At 46.3% G+C, this 12,552-nt stretch overlaps 1 protein-coding gene across 2 annotated transcripts in view; it reads right to left on the reverse strand.

The window, feature by feature from the left end:
- LOC8052027 (myotubularin-related protein 13) overlaps nt 1-12,552 on the reverse strand; it is a 90,270-nt gene that overhangs the window by 40,254 nt on the left and 37,464 nt on the right. For both annotated transcript variants that reach the window (XM_029992427.3, XM_029992428.3), the window contains exon 12: nt 11,735-11,900. In XM_029992427.3, coding sequence (XP_029848287.2) covers nt 11,735-11,900 — 166 coding nt within the window. The remainder of the gene's footprint in view (nt 1-11,734; nt 11,901-12,552) is intronic.

The following is a 12,552-nucleotide window of genomic DNA, read 5'->3' on the forward strand; positions in this document are numbered from 1 at the left end:
CAGTCCCAGGGCCACCTCATAGATGGCGCCAGCGGTCCTAAGCAAAGGCCAGTGTGCAAACGGGCCTTAAGGCTGCGGTCCCACGGCAGCCATCTTGAACAAGGCGTTAGTTCAACCAATAGATGGCGACACGCACCCGTGGGGTGGCCGAAACATTGGTTCACAGTGGGATGGCTCGAGCACCATCACGTTCCCCTCGTGGCCTTGCTCGCGCCGCTGCCAGCTGTGCTCAGCTAGCTCAAGTAGCGTGGCCTACGTGGCCCAGCAAACGGATGTATGCGAGAATGTCAGGCTGGGTATAAATTGTTGTCTGATATAGGGAGATGCGGTCGGCGGTTGTAACGTGCTTTCGCAATAAATCTTACCAAGAAGGAATCAAATGTTGATTGACGTGTCAATATTCTATCAATGAAAATTTCCTCTGCAGGAATGCACGCTCAGTAGACTCAACCAGTGGAAGCGGACGTCGAGTAAACTGCTTCGCGATTTACGGTACTTACCTCACCATTTTAATGACGACTAAAATAACGTCACGAAATATTGTGTTTCACGGGGTCCGGAAGATGTTGTAAAGGTTATTACATTATAGTTCCCGGAAAACAAACGCCGTTGCAATATTTTCGGAAGTACCGACACACATTATGTTGTAAGTACAGCTTAGGGAAACCATCAGAAGAAATAGGAAGACGTTTATTTGCAATGAAGACGCTATGAATGAACGGCGTTTAGCGACGGCAAGTTATGAGCGTTCGGGAATTTATAAGTTGACGTGATTGCTAACCATGGACATGCGGACAATGAAGACCAGTTTTGTCGGGAGATGGTGTTGTGGTGATGACCGGATATCGGACGACTCATGGCAGACGAACAAGCAAGTTTCTTCTCAGCGATTGGTAAGTGTCCAGTTTCAAGCACAACACGTGGCTACCGACGTTGTCGACGTTTCGAACACTTACCGCTTTCGACAAAGGTCCTGGCACCTGGGCTAACTTTGTGGAAAGACTCGAACAGTAACTGAAAACGATCCACTATTCAGTCGGTGGGTGGCGAAACGTATCCACATCTGCGGAGTCATGTACGATGCGTACTCTAAGTGGCTGGAAGTTTACACGATGTCTGCCACGACGTCCAAACACGTCATTGACGTTCTACGGTCTCTTTTACCTACTTTTGCCCTACCGAAAATACTTTTCTCTGATAACGTGCCAAATCTTGCTTCAAATAAAATAAACAAGTTTTTGAAGAAAAAAAAAAAAACGGCATCAGGCATCACATTAGTGCACCATACCATCCTGCAACTAACGGGCAAGCAGAACAGATGGTGTGCGAAACGAAAAAAAAAATCCCTTTTGAAGCTTACGGAAGAAGCAGTTCAGTGAAGAATCGCCAGGTTCTTGTTCCGGCAGCACGCGTCGGTCTCATCTTACACGGAAAAAAAACCCGCCGAAGCAATATTCAGCGGAAGAATAGCCACACCCCTCGATCCCATGATACTATCGCTTACGAACAAAGATCGAGAGATACCCAAATCGGGAGTAATGGCAGTTTATTCGGTCGGACAAATCGTCTACGTGAGGAATTTCAGCGGAAATCTTGCCTTCCATGTAAAACTTGAGTAGAAAAGGCTCTATGTTGGTTGACCAGGAGGTGTCATCTCTCTGAATAGGTTGGATATCAATGCCCTTAAGTGTAAATATAACTAAATCACAAACCTTTCTTTGTGTATTGTGTAACTGCCCTTGTATTAGATAGTAGAAGCTACGGTGGTGATCTGGACCTTTCACACCAGACTCCTTTTTCGTATTTTTCGCCTCATACTCCTTTGCGGTTTAAGTATGCTTCAAGAATCTTTTGGAACGGGGACACTTTACGTCAACGAGGCCATTTGTTCCAAGTAGTCAATCAGGGAATGCTGCTAGAAATCCGTCCCTCATATTAACGAATAAGCCGCGCTTCTGCACAGTGCAGTTTTCCTGTTCCACGTACAGTTGTAAAGCAACATCCTCATTGTTTCTACCATATACTGTTGCGGGTGAAGAAAGTCTTTGGGTACACGATACTTGAAACAAGTCTGGCACTGTACGTTGTGGTTCAACACCCATTAATGTCGTCGTCCTTATAGAGCCTCATCATTTAATCATTACCTCGTCACCTCATATTGCTCTTCATCAACAGTAAGTACAATAGGCTACCGAAACATTACAATCCAAGAATTGAAAAATTAAGTCGTTCAGTCCTTCAACCAGTTTATAATTTATATAATGTTATTACGTTACATTACCTAGAGACGATCGACGTCCATTATCGATCTTCAAATACTTATACCTGTATATAAATTAGACGCACAAGGGGGGTTGGTTGCCGAGTGCATGGTCTAGCGCACACCTGGGTAGCTAAACTCGTGGAGCAAAACATTCTTCGCTTTTTGACGTAGCGGGGGGAGTGACCAAAAGAACGCCGCAAAGTTTCCTCCTCCCTGCGCGCGCTCAACTTCGCAACTTTTGACGAAAAATCCCCCGCGATCCCTAGGCGATGCACGAGAGCACGAGACAGCGCGGGGAGGCGAGCGTTCACGCCGCTGGCTGTACGTCGTCTTTGGGCTCTCTAGCGCCGACAATCCCGTCATGCCTCGCCCAGGCGAGGAGCGAGAGCAGACGACGAGAGTTCGTCTGCTACGATGAGGCATTCGCACAGCGGAACTGAAAGAAAAAGTTGGTTTTCTGCTCGAAACCGCGTCCCGCGGGCCACAAACTCAGACGCGAGCTTGAATTGTAAGCGTCTGATATTTCACGAAGGGAGGAATCGACGGCCCTTCTTTTATTCGCGAAATTTGAGTCGTTTTGTTGCTGTACAGACGCTGAAACCTACCAGTGTGCAATGAAAGCCCCAGAACAACCACAGGGGCCGCGAGACCTAGCATCATTTGTGTATGGGTGAAAAGTGCAACATTGTTCGACAAAGCTCCCACAGCAGAAACCTGCGACGCATTTACTCAGCGTCCGGGAAGGCTAAACATGGAGACGTTGCCCGAGACTCAAGCAAAGTCATATATGAATGGCAGCTATCTCGCCCCGTCATATTTAGTTTTGAGAAAGCTCTCGTTCTCAATGCCAGGGAAATAAAAAGTCTTACGAAACGTATTGCTAGCTGTTCCAAAGAACTAGATTTAAGCCGTATCCTTTCAGTTATTCACTCATAATATTATGCTTAAAACGAAGCAAGCTCTTGCGCGTACAGTGCCATCAATTTCCTCAAGCGTATGCTGTTTTGTAGTCAACTGGTTTCGGAAACTTACGCCGTCTGTAGATATCTCTGACTGCCGAGTTGCTTAAGTGGAAGTCATCGCAAATGTAAGTTCGACGTTGCAGCAACCAACGTTTAAACGATGGCAGCGACTGCACTCTCGCATTCCCACCCATCACGTCGAACAAAAAGGCGCTAGTTTCGGTTTGAGGTCGGTACTTTTCTACAACATCTATGGCGACAGCATCAGTCTGCACTGGGTGCATTTGGCAAGTTCGTTCGGGCCTGTTCTCCGTGCAGCACCCGGTGGGTGTATAATGCATTAGAACTCTCACAGTGCAAGTCTGTATCGCGAATTGGGAGCCCGTCACTGGCCTCACCGGCGGCCATTGCTTGACGACAGGCAATATGCCGCGTCCTGTCTAGTTCTCCCTTCATTTTCGTCCTTGTTGCTTTGGCCTTTTACATCATGAGGCAATTCACGCAAGTCTAAGGAAGAAACATGCAAAAATTGGAAGCTTGTACGCGGTGCTCGAGGGCGAGCATTTTATGATGTGCTGCGATGATTATGTCGGGTTCTTGGAGATCAAATAGACATTCGTCAAGCGTTTGAACATCGATTAAAAAAAAATTGGCCAGAGCACGATTGACTTTACCGACGTCGCTTGCTTCGGTTGCTAAATAAATGGCACGTCGAGCGACTGAACGGCACGCTCCGAGTTTCAGTTTGTCACGGAAGCCCTCACAGGAGTTCAAAGAAAAAGCTTTCACCATGAAGCACTATGTACAAGCGGTCAAAACGATGCAAAAATCCCTAGTAAAGGCATTCTAACTTATCGTTTGCTGAGCTTTGATGACTCCGAAATCACGGATGACTCCACAATAACTTTCGGTAGCCCTTGTCTCATTAAACACATAACAGTTAACGCCCAACAAAGTAGCCCTGGACCCTCAACCACACAACATTTAGTTAAACAAGATTGGTATTCTAACGCGTTTAATATTCTTGCCCACAATATTAACTGTTATTTGCGGAAACATGATAGAAGTTTCATGGTAGAGAACAATTTACTATAACGTAATAAAATTTAGTTGTGTCAAGCGATGACTGCCGGTGGTGCCACTCGACCCCAGCAATACAGGCCTCTATCCACGATCTAGCCTCCTAAGAAATCAGTGGTGCCAGTGCTATTAGACATAAATCGTTTATTTGCATCGGTACTCCCATACCTGCCGGATGTAGGGACGAGGCGCAAAACCGTACATCCGGCCGATATTGAAGCCGGTTTTCGGACGATATTAAGGAGTTTCCGTAGATTGTTTTCGCCGTCCCGCAAGGGCCCTCCGCAACCCGCTACGATAGCGGGAACTCCACAGTCAAGGCTATCGGCGCGCAGGCGCAGTAGCAACTTCTTCGTTGCGGAACGCTTAGCGGAGGGGGCAGACCGGTCTACGAAAATTCCCTATTGCCTCGACACTCGCCAAGAAGCAACGTGCTGTTTCGGCGACTCGTTTGTGTAATTTATTTGTTCAGTCATATTAATGGGTCCCGGGCCACTGTGTACACCCCAAAAAAGAAATGTACTGCGGTAATTACACCTTGAGGAGAAGCAGGCACGTAGCCAGATTTTCGTTTAAGGGGGGGGGCGCCGATGACAAAGTGCTCTATGAGGGGGAGGGAGGAGAGGAGGCCCCAGCAAAATGGAAAATTTCGGAAAGGGGGGGGGGGGGGGGGGGGCGGAAAGGACAGGCCTTATGCCCCCCCCACCCCCCCCCCTCCTCCCCTTGGCTACGTGCCTGACGAGAAGGGGAATTGTAGTTTTCCATCTTTATAAAAAGGTGTAGGCATTATCATACGTTTTAAGAAACGTGTTTAAAAAATCACCCATTTTTAAAGGTGTGAAGTTTACATTTTTTTTTATAAGGTCCATCGCTACACTTATTAGGGTGTTAGTTATGGGACACCCCACTTACATGTTTAAAGGTGGGAAAATGCTTAATGTGTATATACCTCTAACGGAAGACAATCTCTTTCATGTGATTACATCGCGTGCCGATGAAAAAATCTGTCGATGACACCTGTCGATGAAACAATCTGTCGATGAACTGATTTGACCGCCAATGAGTGACGACTGCCAGTAGAATTTCGGGGACATAATTCTGCCGGCTGCCGGGAGACTCGACCCTACCCAAGAATTACCCCGGTTCTTGTTTGTTTTCCAACATTCTGAATTGTATACCAGCTTATTAGTACCTCTTCGGATATTACAGAAAAAAAAAAAATAAAAAAAAGCGATGGCAGCCGAAAAAACTCTGACAGCCCGGTGCACAGTCATGTGGGAGACTGACAGGTGCTCGTCAGTCGCCACCATGCCTTGAAAGCTACCGGTTCCGAAGAACCGGAGCGCGCAGAGAACTTGTTGTTCCACGGTCCGAGGCGGCGAACGAAGCTCGTCGCAGAGTCAACGCACAACGGCTTTCGATAGCCGGTACTGTCGCCGAAAGTTGTCGTCGGGGAGTTGAAAGGCGTCCCCAGTGGTCCCAGTAGCGACGCCGACGGTGGCGGAAGATAAGCTCGGCCGCAGCGCACGGCACCGCCATGTTGACAAAGTTTAACTTCGCCTCGATCCGAAGCGAAGATCTCGAGCTCAAACCACGGCTCTCACAAAGTTCGGAAACGTCACTTTGACGTCAGCGACAACTTCGACAAACGTGGTTTCTTTTTAAAGGCCGCTGTACAAACGGGACGTTCTGCAGGGAAGAATCTTCTCTCCCGAAGCTGGAGACGAGGAGGGAAAGGGCCAGCGTTGGGTGGAAAGGGCGTCTAGAGAATGGGATTAGCCTCGGGGCGAGCTATCCTCTCGAGAGGGGTAGGGACGGAACAAAGCTGCCGTGGGTAGGGAGCCTTCCTGTGCGCTTAGCTGGGGGTTCCGGCTACCAGGTGGACGATAAGCTTGTCAAACGGCGACCTCGGATGCGAGGACGGGCACGTCAGAGAATTTGAAAATAGCTGCTTGATTAGCCGGAGGACCCAGTGCGGTCTACTGGCTCTAGAAGGTGACTCAGATGAAGAAACTCGTTTTGCTCCAAAACTCTAAAAGCATTCTGGAACGTGAACTCTTGACACAAATAAAAATAACACATGCATGAAAAACTACGAAGGCACCTAAGCTTTCTATTATGATGTGAGAATGCGTGAGCATTACAGGCAGAGTTATGTTGGCGCAACTTGCAATAAAGAAAAAAAAAAAAAGTTATGTTGGCGCAACTAGGCGCAACGAATAGCGCGCTAGTTTCACGATCAAGAGGGCCTAGCTTCGAAACCGGGCAGGGGATGGTTTTTTTCTCGTTTTCTTTTTTTATTTCGCTTATTTTTTTTTTGTTCGGTTACGTGACAATAAAAATCACATGAACAGAAATTTTTTTGGCCACGTCACCAGATTTTTTTTTTCTTATTTCTCCTTTTCTTCTGTATTTTTTTCCCCCTTTTTTTCTGTTTACGCTCCCTTTTGCAAAACTCTTTGGACCTATTTCGCGTTACTTTGGCGTCAGCCAAATAATTTTATTTATGGCAGGGAATTCTGCCGTACGTATCTTATGTTACTATTACCAACCCTGGCTTGCAATACGCATAGAGAATTTCGTCCGGCAACCAGTTTGGGAATGACGAGGCCAAATTTGTGTTATAATTTTTTTGAGGTATGAGCATAATTTCGGCCTCGTTATCCGTCCGTCTCTAAGATTGGCTCGTCAAGTATCTTTTCGGAAAGAGTAGACGACTGGCATTTTTACAGTGCACGTGAGTCGACCAGAGTGAACATTGCTGAAGCGCCTCCAGTGCGATTTTGGCCGTATATAACTGGAGGCCCCGGGCAAACCCACCCAATGTAGAAAAGTATCTACCTTTCTGGTTTCATAGAGAGCTATGAAAGGGACGAATCCCAGCCGAGTCAAACAACCGGCTTGCAAACGCAATCGTGTTGGCAATAGCTCCAAGGAGTTTGTATGACTCTCTCTGGCGGTGTGCAGAGGGTAAAGGTACGGAGGTAATTTATGCTTTCGCCTAGTCACCTCGCAAACGGTTGGGTATTGGCTACAGAGATCCATTTCGCTTTGTTTTATCACCGGGATTATGGCTTCATTTCTGTGTTCCCAATTTCACAGACAGAACGAAATCGCTTTTCTCGTGTGGCGTCACGGCGGTGAGACAGAAATCAATCAGTGTACTGGAATTCGACGCTTGTGCTCGTTCTATAGCGCTTCTAAAAACCGTGCGATCACGGCTGTGCAACGTCAACAATGCATAAACTGCAGTTACTTGTACTCGTATTGCATCGTGAGGGAACGACTATGACTGGGTAAACAGGAATAGGGAGAATGGGTGCGTGTGATTTGTTGAAGTTCGAATCAACAAATCAAGCTTCAACGAATGCGATAGTATTGCATTCATCCAACCAGCTATATGAGTTTTCAGACGGTATATACCTTCCAAGTATGCGATTCGTGTTCTGCCAGTGGTATTTCAGCTAAATTAAAAAGCAAAAACCATGTTGAAAAAAAAAAAAAAAAAAAAGTTTACGGTGACTTGAGCCGCTCCCGCGCAGAATCATGTTTCACGTAAGCGTAATCTTGGGGTCGATGCACGACGAGGGGTCTTCAATCATAAAAATAGTTTGATTACGATTATTTGCGGCGCTAAAAATTTGAAAGCCAAGCAGTGAAGACAACGGTGTTCTTATAAATATTATATACATTTTATTTCACACTGTTTGAATACGCTGCCGTCGTTATGTTCTTGAATTATTGGCTAGCTTGTGGCGGACAGGGAAGTCTTGCAGGTCCATATGATAGGACCTACACTCAACCTGCCACGCTGCGAAAAATGTTAGTCCAATGCATACAAGCTTGTTCAAGGCGGACGGAGCGTTGCGCATCCGGCAAAGCGCATTCAGTCGCTGCCCGCAGCGTTTTTCTTTTCCTTTTTTTTTTTTTTTTTCGAGCAGCGAAATAATTTTTGGTCAAGCAGCAGGCCCCCTTTTCGGCGGGTTAGGCCGGATTAACGGAGGCGTCTCTTAATCCATTCTCCGTGTTGTCCCCTCGGGGAAGGGCGGTAAACAGGGGGGGGGGGGGGGGGGGGGGGCAGTGAAGGAAGGAAAGGAGGAAACGCAGAAAAAGTGGAAAGCACGAACTGTACGGCGGCCTTTAACACAAACTTCGGAGGGATTTTGAGCGTCAGCAGGTCGCGTAGGGACAATCTGCAAAGCATTAATTTTAGCTTGGCGTAGGGATGTAGGGACAAATGGGCGCTACGTCATCGGCGAAGCCGTTCAATCAGCGGGCTCCTCGCGCCCCTCACGCGCCGCACGCGCGCCTCGATGAACTTTGCTTTGAATGATTGACACCTCGCTCGGCGCGACGTCAGCGTCGCGAGAGTCCAATTAGCGCGTTCCGCAACTTTCGGACACAAAGTTGTGCTTGACAAGTTTAGCGACCCTGCTCGGAGCACTGGGAGCGAAAGCTCGCGCTGCAGAACCCACCCCGCCCCTGCCCGTTTCGATCTGGAAGAGCATCGTACCGGCGTGCGGTCGTGCATCACTACTGCGTGGCGCACGTTGAAGACCCCAGGTTTTCGGTTGTACCGCACTGGCTAAATTGCTCATCTGCAGCTGAGACACCAGACGCCCACTAAGGCAGACTAACTTTCGGCTGAATAAACATACACACAACAATTTGCAATTAGACGCATAATAACAAAGAACACAGTGTGCCGCCTCTTTTCTTTGGATGCCTTTTTTTCTAAACCAGCGCAAGCTCGTGCGTTCTCTCTTTTGAGACGGTTAGAACGGTCGCATATAAAACCCGCGTTTCTCCTACCCGCCCGCTTCCTCCTCTCATTATGTGTATTTGGTTGCTGTAATAATGGTAATGTATAAGCTGTAATAATGGTGCATTATTCATATTTACTTTCAGTTTCAGTCAGGGAAAAGGAGTTTCGCGGCAACTAGAGCCAATAAATGAGCTGCGCTTAGAGTATCGGCACTCTCTTCCCCGACAGTGTTGTGAACGCCGCCATTTTGGTGCTTGTGCAGAGCAGGCGCAACTGCCGATCGTCATGATTCAAAAGTGCGACATCGTCAGCATTAGATTCGGTGTTAGGAAGCTCATGTAATGTTGCTTTGCTTTGTCGCAAACTGTTTAAAGTGGGGGACGGAAAAGCGTTTCTTGCTATTTCAGATAAAGCTTCAAATAACTGGCAACCACAATTTTAAGCCATACTAAGGCCAAGCGTGGCTACTCTGAAGCGTAGCTTATTTAATAACACTATTCATGCTCTTGTTCAAGAGGCTTGTAATACCTAGGGTGCCTCAATGTCCTTCTGTTTAGGGTGATGCCACCCTCTGTAGTACCCGATGCCGACAGCACGCGCTCACGGGGAAAATACAAAGAAATCGACGAAAACAAAATGTCGCCATAGCACAATCAGCGCCACGAGCGCGTGCAGGGACACGCTCTTTCACGCGCTTCTGAACAAAAAATAAAAATAAAAGAGGGGGACAAAATGGCCAGATGTCGTGCTCCACCCTAAGCAAAGGGCACATGAAGTGCTCCACCCAGTAATACCTGGAGGGGCCATATCGTAAGCCCCGTGGATTCCACAAGCCACTACCTTTTGACACCTGCCTCTTCTTCATTGTTCCCGCTTGTGCCAGTAAATTAGCTACGGTTCAGAGTAACGACACTTGGCCATATTGTGGCTTAAAATCATGGTTGCCAGTTATATGAAGCTTTATCTAAAATCACAGGAAACGCTTTTCCCTCCCTCACAAATGTTTAAACAACCCGCGACAGAGCATTGCAATATTGCATCAGCTTCCTAGCACCGCATCTAATGCTGAGGAAGTCGTACATTTAGATCACGATGATCGGCAGTTGCGTTTGCTCTGAGCAAGACCCAAAATGGCGGCGCCCAAAAAAATTTTGGGGAACGGAGTGCCGATACTTTAAAGCTAATTTAGTGACTCTAGGCATAAAGTGAACTCGGGTGTATTCTTTTCCTCTTCGTCTTCATTGTTTATTGATTTCAATCATATCGAATAATGAACACATTATATCACGCTACGCTTGTGTAAATATTGGTCTTAGATTTATTAGCCTGACCCAGTACTTAAACCATTCAGTTATCGATAGTAAATCTTCCAATATATTTTTTAAATGTGAGGGTAAAAAGACACGGAGATTGATGATGATACAGACGCCAACGCCGCCCTCGGAAATTTTTTGAACATTAGAAATCAGCAGTTTGTCTCCCATCCGCCAGGTAGCGCAACAAAACACCCAAACAGTTTTTAATTGTTTTTAAAATTAGCTAAGCTCTACACCTATTAAGAAACCAAAGCAATATCATTGTGAAAATCTAATACATCGCAATGTATATCTATTCCGAACTATAAATGTTATTAAATGCCAATAAATCTGTTTGATGTCCAAAACAGATATACGTCAAAAACAGGTAAGTTTGAAGGGCTCCTGGAGCGTTATGACTTTGAAAATGAAAAAAAGCCATCGTCCACCTCTTGGGCAACCATTGTAGCTCTAAATGTTATAAAAGATTTTATCATAGTTTAATTATTTCTTCAGCGGCATTTGAACTACCATGACACAAAGCACAAAAAAGTGCTACGTTTGATATAAAATATCTAAACAAAAAAAATTTACACAACATTAAATTTTTTTCTGCATATTACCAATTATAAGCACTACATCTGTAGCTAATTTCATTGCCCTAGCTCTTGTCATTAAAAACATATTTGTGCGGAAAAATGTCAATTTTAGGGCAATATTTGGAGGGATGAAAAAAACAAAGTAGTGCAAATATCAAAAAAGTGGATCGTTAGATTCTGCTCCGACATCATCTTAACAAAACTGCTATATTGGAACCGTGCTATCTTTAATGGATCGTTCATAAAACATGGAACTAGCGGAGCAAGTGAGGGTCCGCGCCATCATATTCGCAACGCTACAAATGCGCATGAACAGTAAAAACCAACACAACCATAATATCAAATGAAAGAGGATTGCATTGCCTTTCGAATGACATCAATCCCACAAAACAGTATTTAAAAAGAGATGAGTAATGACCTGCCAAAAAGTACCTAAACTGCCACATTCAGTGGGACCGTGGCCTTAACCATATCAGTACGTCAAATGCCTGAACAAGTATTACGCGCACACTTCACATCTTTCCTACAACAGACTTCATTATAGAGTGATTGTATCCTACTTTTTTATAGCGTTTATTTCCTTCGATAGGGAACTAACCATCGAATCTAGACATTACCGAAAGTATCATACACAGGGGTTTGCACAGAAAGTGAGAATGAATTTGGACAATTTGCATTTAGACGTTAACAAATTCAACGCGATTTTTGGGTAAAATTTCCGTCGATTCAGAATGTGAAACATGCCCCAAGACCCAAGCCCAAAGACCGACCTTCCGGGCGTCGGAGATCTTGTTGTCGAAGACGTGGTTGATGCAGTTGCAGAGCACCTCGAGGCGGCGTGCGGAGTTGCTTACGACCGAATCCTGGCTGGCAACCTGGGCCATCGACGGACCGGGCGGAACGATGCGCGGCAGTTGAGGCCTCAGGGAGGACAGCCTGGGAGACAATGGAAGCAGACGACCACGTCCCTTGTACAGAGGCAAGGACAAGGAGGGTTCAACAACTGCCGTGCACCGAGCAACGTAAAAAGCTAAGCAGTCCCACAATAATTCGCACTACAGTCGGAGCGATGGCTGCGACACTTCCCGGCAAAGTCATTGGGCATCGGTATCGCGTTCGCGCACCGTGGTATATGGGAACAAAATAGACATCTGACTGTTTTGTTCTCCACGCTTTTGTTTCTTTTTTGTTCCAGAGCGTGCGAAAATTCGTCTCCAGGCACGAGCTCTTGGCACTGACCACGCTGCGACAGCATTTTGTTGCCGGCTATTTCTTTTTCCAAAAAGCACGTGCAGTGGGCATCGGGTACTAGAAAAACCCCAAGTGTAAAGCGGGTTAGTGCTGTGGCGTAGCTCTGTGGCAATGTCTTGCACGCAGCCGGATCCAGGTTCGATTCCCACGGGAGAAAGGGCAAAAAAATATATAAAAGCACCAAACAACAGTTACACGTCAAAAAGGCACTCAATTTATTCGAGTACACTGTCTGAACTAAATTTATGGGGAGTCACGTTCCATTCTGTTTTGGTTCTGGGAAAGAAACTAGTATTTAAAAGCGTTTCTGCAGGCAGACGCAGGACTTATTTTGGAG

Source organism: Ixodes scapularis, unplaced genomic scaffold, assembly GCF_016920785.2.
Source record: "Ixodes scapularis isolate PalLabHiFi unplaced genomic scaffold, ASM1692078v2 PGA_scaffold7__128_contigs__length_106722199, whole genome shotgun sequence".
Lineage (NCBI taxonomy): Eukaryota > Metazoa > Arthropoda > Arachnida > Ixodida > Ixodidae > Ixodes > Ixodes scapularis.